General features: G+C 51.2%; 1 protein-coding gene across 1 annotated transcript in view; it reads right to left on the bottom strand.

Moving 5' to 3' along the window:
• Nucleotides 1–3,156, bottom strand: part of LOC114896478 (tubulin alpha-4A chain) — a 5,039-nt gene extending 1,883 nt beyond the window's left edge. The window contains exons 1-4 of the mRNA XM_029224477.1: nucleotides 3,104–3,156; nucleotides 1,064–1,286; nucleotides 604–752; nucleotides 92–138 (exon numbers count right to left, since the gene is read on the bottom strand). Coding sequence (XP_029080310.1) covers nucleotides 92–138; nucleotides 604–752; nucleotides 1,064–1,286; nucleotides 3,104–3,106 — 422 coding nt within the window. The 5' untranslated portion in view covers nucleotides 3,107–3,156. The remainder of the gene's footprint in view (nucleotides 1–91; nucleotides 139–603; nucleotides 753–1,063; nucleotides 1,287–3,103) is intronic.
• Between the last annotated feature and the right edge of the window lie 10,300 nt (nucleotides 3,157–13,456).

Here is a 13,456-nt window from a genome sequence, read left to right as displayed (position 1 = left end):
GATGGAGAACTCCAGCTTGGATTTCTTGCCATAGTCAACAGAGAGCCGCTCCATCAGGAGTGAGGTGAAGCCAGAGCCAGTGCCCCCTCCAAAGCTGTGGAACACCAGGAAGCCCTGAAGTCCTGTGCACTGATCAGACTGAAAGGCAAGAAAGTAGAGAGCAATGTGGGCAGGGAAGGGGCCTGAGGAACTCTTTATCTTCTGGCTTCACAAACGCCTAAAATTTCTCAGGAGTCAAGGCGAAGACTAATGAGTATCCCATAGCTGCAGCATGCTCTGGGACATGTACAATTAGAGATGACCCCATGAAATGGATGTGGGAGGGCTTCCCTGGTGGCGCAGTGGTTGAGAGTCCGCCTGCCGATGCGCGGGACACGGGTTCGTGCCCCGGTCTGGGAAGATCCCACATGCCGCGGAGCGGCTGGGCCCGTGAGCCATGGCCGCTGAGCCTGCGCGTCCGGAGCCTGTGCTCCACAACGGGAGAGGCCACAGCAGTGAGAGGCCCGCATACCGCAAAAAAAAAAAGAAATGGATCTGGGAAAAAATGTTTCTGACCATTAGCATCCTCTCAAACGCTCCCTTCCTTCCATCCCAAGTTCTCACCAGCTTGCGGATTCGGTCCAGTACAGGGTCAATGATTTCCTTGCCAATGGTATAGTGACCACGAGCGTAGTTGTTAGCAGCATCCTCTTTCCCAGTGATGAGCTGCTCGGGGTGGAAGAGCTGTCGGTATGGGCCATTTCGGATCTCATCTGGAAGGGCATAAACCACATCATTAGGGCAGAAACCACAAGGCTGTGCTCAGCACATACCTCCCTCCCCCAGCCTGGTAACTGTGGTCAGATATATGGAAGAGCTCATCCTTCTGCCAGCCTGAGATACCAGTGTGTATGGGAAACCCAGACCTGCTGCCCAGGCCAGCCTGCAGTCAGCTTGCCTTCTTTAGCTTCCAGCAGGGCAAGGGGTTTTTAGGGCCAGGAAAGCCAGGTCTACACACCCTCTCTGCAGAGAGAAGCTTAGAGTCACTTTCCATCCCCTCAATTCCACCCTCTCTTCCACTCACCGATTACGGTGGGCTCCAAATCCACAAAAACTGCCCGGGGCACATGCTTTCCAGCGCCGGTTTCACAGAAGAAGGTGGTGAAGGAGTCGTCCCCTCCACCAATGGTCTTGTCACTGGGCATCTGCCCATCTGGCTGAATCCCATGTTCCAGACAGTAGAGCTCCCAGCAGGCATTGCCCATCTGAACACCTGCCTGCCCCACATGGACTGAGATGCATTCACGCTGAAGGATAAAGAGAGGGGACATGGCATAAGCTCCACATACATAAGTCCTTACCTCATGAGCCTCTCTCCCACCCTATCACCTACCAGTTAGGATCACTCAGTTGGCAAAAGTGGAGGCTTGGGGCTGGGCAGAGGTCAAAGAGGCTGGCAGCCTGCCCAGGCTCCCCTGCATAGGACTTTCCAACTGGAGGCACCCAGTAGGGCAGGCCAGTCCCTCAGCCTACTTCTCCATTGGGACCTTGTCAAGTAAGAGCTGTGGCTCCACATGACCCTGCTACATTCACAGGACACTCAGGGAGGACGGAGAGGGCAAGTGCGTATGAGACAGGCAGACACTGCAGTAACTGAGACAAGGACAAGCGATTTTTCAGCTGTTCCCAATCCCTACTCCCACAAATCAGCTTCTCAAGAGCCTGAGGAGGGACAGAAGGTTTTCCGGAGCTATGAATTTATAGCTAGAGGTCCCCAGCTTGATTAGTTCTTTGCTCTGAGGATGGAACAACTAGTATTTCGTATAACCCTCTCCCCCTTTCATTCTTGCGGGCTGCAGAGGTGTCTCAGCCTTCCAGCCAGGCGTCAACTGACCACGCTGGCCAGCAGGATGCCCTCCCCCCACCGCCTTTCAAGCCCGTCTGGCTGCGCTCGTCACCTCCACCCCCACACCCTGGGTGTCTTCACCACCTTCGTCCACTGCGGAGCCCTCACCGAGACTGCAGAGAGCAAAAGACGGCAGGCGCAGGCAATACGGGTTGTGGGTACTGGGGCACTCGCTGCCCTAGGCTCATCCCTGCCAGTGTGAAATTAACCTCTGAAGAGCCAAAGTGGTGCCACGCAGGGCCGGCGCAGCCTCCCTTTTCGACACCGAAATGGCGGGGTGACGGTTTCCAAATACCCAGAAAAGGAAGCGGAACCTGCGGTGAGGCCCCAGAGGTAACCGCCTTGCCCTGGGCAGGGTGAGCGCCATCCTGCACCCTGGCCCTGCATTCGCCCCCCCCCCCCCCCCCCGCCCCCTCCTCCCCCCCCCCCCCCCCTTCTAGATTCTTTCCAGTTACATCCCGGCGGAAAGCGAGGATTGGATTTCGGTCCCGGTCCCTAGGCTATAAATACCACCCCCCTACACACACCTCTTTCCCCTGCCCCCAGCCTGGCCCCGGCCGCACTCTCGCTCAGCGCCAGCTGTCTCTGCCCGTCCGTGCACCCTGATTCCGGCTGGAGAGAATCCGGCTCGCCTGACTAGGCTGAACCCCATTCTCGCCACCCCTCCAGGATCAGAAGAGGGGTGCTGAGTCACAGGGGACTGTGGGTAGGAGGGATACACACACAGTCGGAGGAAAGGGGGATGCTGCACCAAGTAATCTGACCCCCTCCACCTTCTTGCGCCAAGCACGTGTTTGGTCAGTTCCGGGGACCGGGAAGTGAGGGGGAGGCTAGGGGCGGAGGGCAGCCGAGCGGGTCTCCTCGCCAGCGGAAAGGACTGGGCACGGGACCGCGTGACTCCCCTCAGGAGAATTAGGGCACAAAATGCTTGGTGGAGCAGGAGGGGATTCCAGGAGGACTCCTCTCTGCTCGTGAAGAATCCCACCCCACTCCACTCCCTTCCCCAGCCTCCGAAAGTGGACAACGTGGCTCAGCCAAAGTCACCGGGAGGGGGTGGGGTGAGGGAAATGCACCCCCCCACCCCCCCACCCCACTCCCCCGCCAACTCCTCGAGACCAGGAACTTCGGATGGAGGGCTCCGAGCATCCCGGGAGGGAGGTTCCCCGAAGAAGAGGGTCAATTAAGGGACGGGCGAGATGCCGGCAGGGCCGCACTCACCATGGTGAGTCCAGGCGGTGGGTCTCACGTAGAGTCCGTGTGACGGGTCTCAGTGAGAACTGCGCTAGCTGCAGTGCCGCACCGCTCTTATACGCGGGGGGCGGGCCCACGCGCCCCGACCGCCCACTAGGAGCTGGGCAGCCCATAGGCCACGCCCCAAAAGATAGGCGGCCCGGAGGGGTGGGGCCAGGGCGAGTCCCCTCCCCCTGGCGTGCCCCCGTCCCTCACCTGTCCCGCGTGGGTTAGGGGTAGCGACCGGAGCTTTAACCCTTCGCTCCGGGTTTTGAGCCGACACTCAGAGCTCCTGAGCTCCGCTGTTGGGACGCAGGGCGCAGTGCCAGGACGAGTCTCGCCACCTGCGTCATGGGGGCGCCTGTGGCTCAGGTGTTCTGACTTAGGGCGGGTGCTGTAGAGACTGTTTATCCGAGGTGGCTGTAGCCAGCCTTCGCCGGCGCCCTCCCCGACCCGCCTCCCTGGAGGCTCCGGCCGACTGCCCGGCTCTGGCCTGTCCCCCAGGAACCCCTCGCAGCTGCAAGCGGCCTGCTGGTCCCCGGCCGGGATGGCTGGCCTTCGCCAACGCCCGTGGGCGGCCGAGGACCAGGAGCTGCACAGCCTGAGCCCCAGGTTTTCGATCCCTTAGGCTGCTCCGCGGAGCCGAGCCCCACAGTCTGTCTGCGAGGGCCGACCCCCGGAATCTCCTGCGGCTCGCAGGCTACCCGCCGGTCAGTGGCCCCGTCATCAGCGCCGTCACTATTAGCCGGCCCTCGCCATCGTCACCTGCCTGTTTTCCTGCTGCCAGAACTGCCTGAGCTCTGGACCGAAGCCCTCAGTACCTGGATTCGCATCTTGACTGCCCTATGTGACCTTGGGCAAGTGACTTAACCTCACTGAGTCCTTGGCATTTTCACCAGTGAGAGGAGACAATGATTCCACCCCCAGAAAGCATTGTTGTGAGGTATCATAACGTTTGTTGACTCCAAAGAGGAAAAAAGGAAATGGAGATTCAGATATCATGGCTGATTTTGACTTCCCCACCCTCTTCTGTCCCTAAGCCATAGGCAGGATCTGCGACATGCATCTCAACGCCCTCAGAGCTCAGGTGGAGGTCTCAGCTGAAGCTATTCCTTCTTTTTACGTTTCATTTCCATTTCTTGCAAGAATGGGCTTTTTAATCTACTTCTGCTTTCCCTTGCATGCCTTACATTTTCTAGCCGTCTCCCTTCACTGAGGAAATCATCAGAAGTGCCCTATGTGCCTATTGGTCACATTAAGAAACCTGTCTCCCAGCCTAGTCACTTAGAAAGGATTCACCTGCCTCTCGTATCAGAGTGTTTCCTAGGGCCAGAGCTGTCTGACAGAACAACACATCAGGATAAAATAACTAGCAATGGCAACTTTCTACCAACAAAATAGCTAATCGACACCTTACTTAGGCAAGGCATGGAAAGGAATACAGTGAAATATGACAAGGTCTCTTTTCCCAGTAGACTAACCATATGGTTGGGAGAACAAGACTCATTCATTAAAAAGAAAACTGGCAAGGGCATACAATGAGGCTGCTTTGGGAAATGGGGTCATGGTCTCTACAGAGCAAGGAGCCTTGGTGATTACAGAACACACGGCCTCTTGCAGACCTTCCCTGGCCCTCTTTTTTCCTTGTGCACCCCAACCCCAGCAGAATGAATATTTTAAGAAGATTGTGCTATCTTAGGCAAAATCCAAAACCTATTTGCCCTTCAGGTTCAGCTTCTTTCTTTGTAAAACTGGGATAATAACTTCGGATTGTGAGGACCAGATGAACTGAGGGATGTGTACATACACAGCAAAGCACCGTGTATGCAGTTGTCTGGACTCTTAGAGCATTTTATTCATTTATTTTAGCGTGTGTAGCACATCATGCTGCGGTTATTCTTGTACACGTCCATCTTATTAGATAGCGGCCTTGTTGAAGGTAAGGATTGTGTCTTATTCACTTTTGTGTCTGTAGCTCCTAGTATGGCGCTTAGCATGTGGTAAAGATTTGCTAAGTGTGTGTCAGGTGAATTTTTTCACTACAGAGATGGGACTAAAATTAAGGTGAAACTCTAAGAAGTCAGAAGTTTCAAATTAGCAGCCTGGAGGCCAAATTCGCCCACAGTGTTAACCCCCATAGCGTTTAGAATATGAAAAAAATCAGGAATTGTCTTTGGGGCATCCCCAAAGACCACCCCTATGTTAGGAGACTTGCCAGACAGACTCTCAGGACTCAGCATAAACTTGGACTCACAGCTAAGGTTTATTACAGCGATGTAGGAACAATACACAACTGGATGATAAGGGGAAAAGACACAAGCAGAGTCTGAAGGAATCTATGCCCTCTCCCTCCCATAAGGGCTCACACTCTTCCTCCAAAATGAAAATGGGACAACGTTTTCCTGCAGTGTTTCTGCCCAAGAAAGCCCGTTAGAGACTCAGCACCCAAGGTTTTTAGTGGGGTCTGGTCGCATAGGCACCTCTGCCTTGCACTTACCAAAATTCCAGACTCTTTAGAAGAGAAGCAGGTGTTCAGCATAAATCGTATCGTTTACACACACCATCTAGGCACAATGAACCATGCTTATCAGTTAGCTGTTGACTGGGCGCACTCTAAGAGCCAAGTTCCCAGATGCCAGCCAAGGGCCAACCTTGCGAGCGGGCCTTTCTAAGTCTCAGTTCTGCTACGTTAACTCTTTTCTGCACGATCATGTAAAAATCCAGATTTCCAGCTTATCTTGAAAAGAATTGGAAGATATGACTATTCTAGGCCTGCATTCCCATTTAGCAATTGTGATAGGCAGAATAGCTCCCCACCAAGATGTCCACATCCTAATCCCTGGAATCTGTGACTACGTTACCTTACATGGCAAAATCCCTGGAATCTGTGACTACGTTACCTTACATGTCTCTTTGGATGTGATTAGGGTAAAGGTCTTGAGATGGGAGATTATTCTGGATTTTCTGGGTGGGCCCAAAGCAATCACAAGTGTCCTTATCAATGGAAGAGGGAGGCAGGAGAGTCAGAGTCTGGGAAGGAGAGGTCAGAGTGATGGCTTTCAAGATGAAAGGAAGCCATGGTAAGGAATGTGGGCAGCCTCCAGAAGATGGAAAAGGCAAGGAACATATTCTCCTCTAGAGTCTTTAGAAGGAAGACAGCCATACCAACACCTTGAGTTTATCCCTAAACAGGCTTCCAATTCCAGTGTGCAGGGCAGGGGGCTTCCCCACACACCACCAAGCAATTCTCAGCCACCAGCATGGTGTTCAAGAATACAACTCAGGGCTTCCCTGGTGGCGCAGTGGTTGAGAGTCCGCCTGCCGATGCAGGGGACGCGGGTTCGTGCCCCGGTCCGGGAAGATCCCACATTTCGCGGAGCGGCTGGGCCCGTGAGCCATGGCCGCTGAGCCTGCGCGTCCGGAGCCTGTGCTCCGCAACGGGAGAGGCCACAGCAGTGAGAGGCCCGCGTACCGCAAAAAAAAAAAACAAAAAAACAACTCTATTCTGCCACATTCTGCCTGGAGACAGCATCAGATTCCCCGATTAAGGGTTTGGTCCTACAAGACTGTCACCCACTCCCCACTTCAGATGCCAGTCACTAGCCCAGGTTGTTGCCTGTGCTTCTGACCCACCAGCTACAAACTGGAAGTTCCAACAGCCCCCTCCAATTCAGGATACCAATCACAAGTCCAGGTTGTTACCCGTCTTTCTGACTGACCGGCTGTAAATTAGAGGTTACCATTACTTCTTCCTTGGGTTCAATTAATTTGCTAGAGAGGCTCACAGAGTTCAGAGAAACATTCTACCTACTAGATCACTGGTTTATTATAAAAGGATATAAGCCAGGAGCAGCCAGATGGAAGAGATGCAGAGGGCAAGGTACGGGGAAAGGGCATGAGCTTCCATAGCTCCAGGAGCGCCACTCTCCCAGCACCTCCATGTGTCCACCATCCTGGAAGGTCTCCAAACCCCATCCTTTTGAGTTTGGCTGGAGGCTTCATTACATAAGCACGACTGATTAAATCATTGACTATTGGTAATTGAACTCAATCTCCAGCTGCCCGCCCCTCCCAGGAGGTCAGAAGCGGGTGGTGGGACTGAAATTTCTAACCGTCTAATCACTCAGTTGGCTCCACTGACAAGCAGCCCCCCTCCTTAGGTGGGTCCAAAAGTCATCTCATTAACTTAACAAAAGACACCTTGATCACTCTCAACACTTAGGGAATTCTCAGGGTTTGGGGAACTGTGAGCCAGGAGGAGTGGACAAACACCAAATAATATATAAGAAATATATTTTGGTCATCTGAGTAACCATATATATTTTTTTCTTTTAAATCATAATACTGCAATCCCTATAAGACCTATTTTGGACTTCTGACCTCCAGAACTGTGAGATAATAAATTTGCGTTGTTTTAAGCTATTAAGTTTGTAGCAATTTCTTACAGCCTCCATAGGAAACCAATAGGCAACAAATGCAGCTGGGTGGCGGCTACTCTCTTAGGATGGGCAACAAGCTGCTCCAGTTCAGGCAGCCCTCATCACTCTGTGTCTCCCTGACACAGAAGACCAGTGCCTGTTTCCATTTAACATCATATGCTCAACCCACATCACACATTTACATTACCCTGGCCCCTGTAGCAAGGAGTTCACAACCACTGAGCAGGCCTCCTGGCAGGAAAAATGGAGAAGACAAGGTTTTTCAGGGAGACATGCCCAAGGCGTGTTAGTGGAACATAGGTTCTGCTCCTGATTGTGCATGTGTGTTTGTGCACGCTCATGTGTGTATGTGCATGGCTGTGAGCGTGTATGTATCTTCTCAGGGTATATACAGATCCCCTGAATTAGGGCCATAAACTCCGGGTACGTGTGCAGGTAACAGTCCATATTACCAGAAGGAAAACTCTTAGACATTCACATACATGTACAGAATCTAGAAGACGATGCCAGGCACTTCTTCACTCTTCCTCATGACGCATTGCTTAGTCCATTTACCCTACATGGATGTCCATTCTCTCTTTGGATCGCTCTCCCTCTTCACCATGCCCATTGTTATCTCTGTCTTTTCTAACTCCTTCTCAGAGTCTCACCACAACCTTGGAGCAGTGCAGCAAGGTCATCAAAGTTTAAAATGTCTCCATTGATTCCATCTGGGAGAGGTGGAGCTGAGCCTTGGTGCACATCCTTCCACTTTTTCAGATGGAGCATCTACCAGCTGTCCTCCTCCTCACAGACCCATCTTTCCAAAGGAATATCTCCATGTCTTCTCTCCTTCTTGCTGTCCACGCAGACCTGGTTCACATGCTCCACTTAGATGTTCTTGCCAAGGTCTCTAGTGACCTCCATCTTGCCAAAGCCAAAGGCCATGTCTCTCTCTTCACATCGTTCTCAGCCTCTCAGCAGTATTTGACATAGCTTATCCTTCCCTTATAGTGTTTTGTAGTTGAAGCACTTCCTTCTTGGCTTCGATGACACCTCCCCTCCTGGTTTCTGTTCTGGCCACTCCTTTTTGGTGGTCTTTGATGGTTTACCTCTAAAGGGTATTCCCCATAGCTCAGTCCCAGGCTCTCCATGTGCTTTTCTCCCTGAAGGAGCAATCGTTGAAGGTGAGTGATGTGTATATGGGGTTTTATTATGTTATCTCTACTTTGGGGTATATTTTTAAGTGTCTTTAATAAAAAGTGATTGTAACATATTTAGGGTTACTCAAAAAAAATACCTAGAGTATATACATTGCCAAACTGAAGTGCAAGAATTGAACAAAAAGAAAGACATATCACTTATATGTTGATGGCTCTCAAATGTATACCTCCACTTTGGACCTCTCCTCTTAACTTCAGACTCACATGACTCTTTGCCTTCTTGACATCATACCTTGAAAGCACATTAGACAGCTCAACATAACACATTCAAAGTAGAACTCTCAGTATACTACCCTCATCCCACTCCCTGCCAAACCTGCTTCTATCCTAGGCTTCCGAGTCTGAGTCAACAACATCACCTTCCACCCAAGTGCTTAGGTAAAAACCTAGGATCATCCTGCATTCCTCTTTCCCTCTCTCCTTCCCCTCTTTTATTAGTAAGAATGTTTTAGCTTCAAGTAATGGAAAGCCTAACTACCAGCAGCTTAAACAATGGGTACATTTATTATCCTACAAGAAACCTTGAGTGCAGGGCGGTTCCAGGGTGGATTCAGTGATGTCACCAAAAAGTCCGGTATTTCCAGCTTTCTGCTCTGGCATCCTCAATGGGCTGGCGGCATCTTCTCTCCTAATCACAGGATGGCCGCAGCAGCTCCAAGTATTTATGCCCTCATATGATACCATCCTAAGGCGGGAAAGGGGTTTGGTTTCCTCCCACATCTCTTTTTATCAGGGAGAAAAACCTTTCCTTAAAGCACCCTAGCAGACTTTCCCTTATATCTCACTGGCCCCAGGCCTAAACTAGTCACTGGAAGGAGGGAATGGAACTACTAGGAATGGTTTGGACTAAACTTTACTTAGCCCTAGGTCTAGGGAAAGGCCAAGTGGAAGTTACCAAGTTGGGCATGACCAAGTGGAAGGGTGAATAATTATACAAAATCAGGACCATGCCAGCAAAGAAGAAGTGGAGGCAGGGGTCAGGTGAGGCCGTTGGTGAGGTCTGCACACCCCAGATTAGCATGTCCTATCACTTTACTTCAAACCCAGCTACTTCCCCCATCCCCACTCTAGTCCAAGCCACCAGCCCCTCATTTCTGGATGTCTGCCATAGCCTCCTAACCAGCTTCCTTCTCCTACTCTTGAATCCCTATAATGCATTCTTCACATAGCAGCTGAAATAATCTCTCTAAAACAAAACACAAAGTAGGCAATGAGGCTTGCTTAAAACCCTCCCATTGCACTTGTAATAAAAGCCATTCTCCTTGCCAGGCCCCTTTACCTCTGTGACCTCATCTTGCATAGCCCCCTCCCTCCCTCCCTCGGTTTCCTTATATACACGAGGCTTGCTCCTTTGCACTTGCTATTCTCTCTGCCTGGACCACTACAATCCAGATCTTGGTGTGGCCATCTCCTTATCACTCAGTTCAAATATCACCTTCTTAGAGAGTGGCTTCTTCTCAATAGTAGCCCTCCATCTCTTTCTGAGCCATTATCCTGTTTTGTTTTCTTCATGTGTTCATTGCTATCTGAAATTCTCTTGTTTGTTTAGTTATTATGTCTTCCCACAAAAATATAAACTCCTTAAAAGCACAGACTCTTGGGGCTCCCTGGTGGCGCAGTGGTTAAGAATACGCCTGCCAATGCAGGGGACACAGGTCTGAGCCCTGATCTGGGAAGATCCCATATGCCGCGGAGCGACTAAGCCTGTGAGCCACAACTACTGAGCCCGCGTGCTGCAACTACTGAAGCCCACGCACCTCGAGCCTGTGCTCCTCAACAAGAAAGGCCACCGCAATGAGAAGCCCAAGCACCACAATGAAGAGTAGCCCCCGCTCGCTGCAACTAGAGAAAGCCCACGCGCAGCAACGAAGACCCAACGCAGACAAAAATAATAAATAAATAAATAAATAAAATAAAAAAGCACAGACTCTTTTTGCTTACCACTGTATCTCTGGTATCTGGAACAGTGCTTGGCACATAGCAGACACTCAATAAATATTTGTTGAAGGAATGAAGAGTATTGATTACCTCTCATTTTATAACTTAGATACATTAACATGCTCTCAAAAAATCTCAGTCTCTTTATTCTGTTTTACATAAGACCCCTCCCTCTGCCTGCCTTTGGGATAATTTTCTTTCCAGAATTAGTGTTGTCTAGGTTGACTCTGAGATACCCAACTTCAAAGACCAGTTGGGAGAAGTTGGAGTGCTAGCAGGAGACTTTTGGGCCCAGTGGGCCCCAAATCCATTCATCTGGATAATAATTTCTGAGGTCTATGGCTTCATGGATCAACCCAGGGTAGACTGGGCTTCCTTACCTTTGAAGTGTTGGTTGGCTGTGTCTTCTCTCCAGGGATCTTGGCCTCTTAGTTCCAGGTAGGAGAGAGAGGACTTCAGTCCATAGCCAAAATCAGAGTCAACCATCTTAATATTCTGGGTCGCACCCTTGTATGCTGTGGTGAGAAGGGCTCTGAAAAAAGACCCAACCTCAGGATAACTCTCTCACCATTTGCCACATTGGCTGAAAATTCATATTAGCATCTTCTTCCCGGATAGGGCTGCTATTTGCTAAATCTAGCATTCCTATTCCTGGTCACGGTGCTGGCTGCAAGTGTGACTGGAGACAGGTAATGTGGTTTCCAGGCAGCATTAGGGTCCATTTGAGGTTAGTGGTCATGCATTTGAAGTCAGATCAGTCAGTATGGTTCTGGGTTTTTCTACAGCCACTGTTTAGCTGGGTCAGTGCAGGCACAGAATTGGTGAAGAAATGGATTTAACCAGGGTTGTGGTTTAGTCAAACGAGGAAACTGAAGCTAGACAGAGGAGAGGGAGTTGAGGGACGTGCAAGGGAGTGTTGACCACTGACCATAGAATTTTTTTTTTTTTTTTTTTGGCTGCATTGGGTCTTCGTTGCTGCGCACGGGCTTTTCTCTAGTTGCGGTGAGAGGGGGCTGCTCTTCGTTTGCGGTGCGAGGGCTTCTCATTGTGGTGGCTTCTCTTGTTGCAGAGCACAGGCTCTAGGCATGCGGGCTTCAGTAGTTGTGGCACACGGGCTCAGCAGTTGTGGCTTGCGGGCTCTAGAGTGCAGGCTCAGTAGTTGCGGTGCACGGCCTTAGTTGCTCCGCAGCATGTGGGATCTTCCTGGACCAGGGCTCGAACCCGTGTCCCCTTCATTGGCAGGCGGATTCTTAACCACTGCGCCACCAGGGAAGCCCCATAGAATTTAGGATGGGAAGAAAGAAAATAAAAACGCAGCAGGGGGGCTTCCCACATGCCGCAGAGCAGCTAAGCCCATGCACCACAACTACTGAGCCTGCGCTCTAGAGCCCGTGCTCCGCAACAAGAGAAGCCACCGCAATGAGAAGCCCGCGTACCGCAACGAAGAGTAGCCCCCACTCGCCGCAAGTAGAGAAAGCCCACGCGCAGCAAAGAAGACCCAACGCAGCCAAAAATAAAATAAATAAAAATAAATTTATTTAAAAAAAAAAACGCAGCAGGGGGATGAGGGACATCGAAAACTCTGCCATGTGGAAAGGGGAGAGTCACTGAGCCTGAGTCCCAGAAGAATCTTAATTCCACCACTAATTAACTCTCACGTGATCTTGGGCAAAACATAAGGGGCTGCAATTACCTTTTCTTCCTCTGGGAGTGGAGGCCTCACCTTGCCTACCTCACAAAGTTGTTGAGGGACTCAGAGGAGATAAAGGGTGAAGCTGCCTTTAGAACTACAGAGCAGGATACAAATGTGAGAGAGTAACTTTTCTTTTTTTTTTTTTTTTTGCGGTACGCGGTCCTCTCACTGCTGTGGACTCTCCCATTGCGGAACACAGGCGGCATGTGGGATCTTCCCAGACCGGGGCACGAACCCGTGTCCCCTGCATCGGCAGGCAGACTCTCAACCACTGCGCCACCAGGGAAGCCCGAGAGTAACATTTTTATCTCACAATTTTGCCCAAGGCCATATGGTGACTCCTTCTGTGGGGAAATAAGGCCAGGCTGGAACAGCAAAGACTTGGATTGGAATAGGGAGAGACACTTAGGAATAGCCCTGAAGATGCTCAGCATCTTGCTTTGCCTGTGGAGAACAACAGCAACTCTGGACTAAACATGTAAGAAAGTTTATCTTGCTTAAATACTACCTCTCCCCATTCTGCAGATGCGAAAACTGAGGCAAAGGAAGTTAAGTGCTTGAGACGGGGCTAACCTGAGCTCTAGTTCCCTCTGTTCTGTGATATTCTGAGTTTCCACCCAGAAGGCCCTGAGTTGACCTCTTGCCCTAGGACTCATCATTTCTGGTCCACTGCAGACTTTTCTTAGCCCCGCCTACTCCTCTTCCAATCCTCACCAACCTTGGGGGTGAGGGCAGTGCTGGAGCTCAGGGGGCTTGATTTCTAAATCCCCTCTCACCTGTGAGGGCCGGGCTGAACCACCAGGAAATGGAGTTGTGTGACTGAGCAACAGACACCATGTACCCAGCGATGTGGGGCTACCAGCAGGCCCCTCCTCTGCCTGCCCCATCTCGTTCCCCTGCTTAGGCCCAGGCCCAGCGCCTGCCGGCTGCACGGTAACCACGTCAACAGGCCTGCCTCTTGGGGCCGTTTCTAACAACATTCCCGCCCCCCACCTCCCCAAGGGCAGACCAGAGAGGATAAGGAGGCCGGCAGCTGTGGGTCCGTCACAGGCCTGTCCCTGCCTTCCAT

This window comes from Monodon monoceros, unplaced genomic scaffold, assembly GCF_005190385.1.
Source record: "Monodon monoceros isolate NGI ecotype Baffin Bay Population unplaced genomic scaffold, NGI_Narwhal_1 Super_Scaffold_16, whole genome shotgun sequence".
Classification (NCBI taxonomy): Eukaryota; Metazoa; Chordata; class Mammalia; order Artiodactyla; family Monodontidae; genus Monodon; species Monodon monoceros.
Note: the sequence above shows the minus strand (reverse complement) of the source record. Positions and strands in the feature narration are given on the sequence as shown.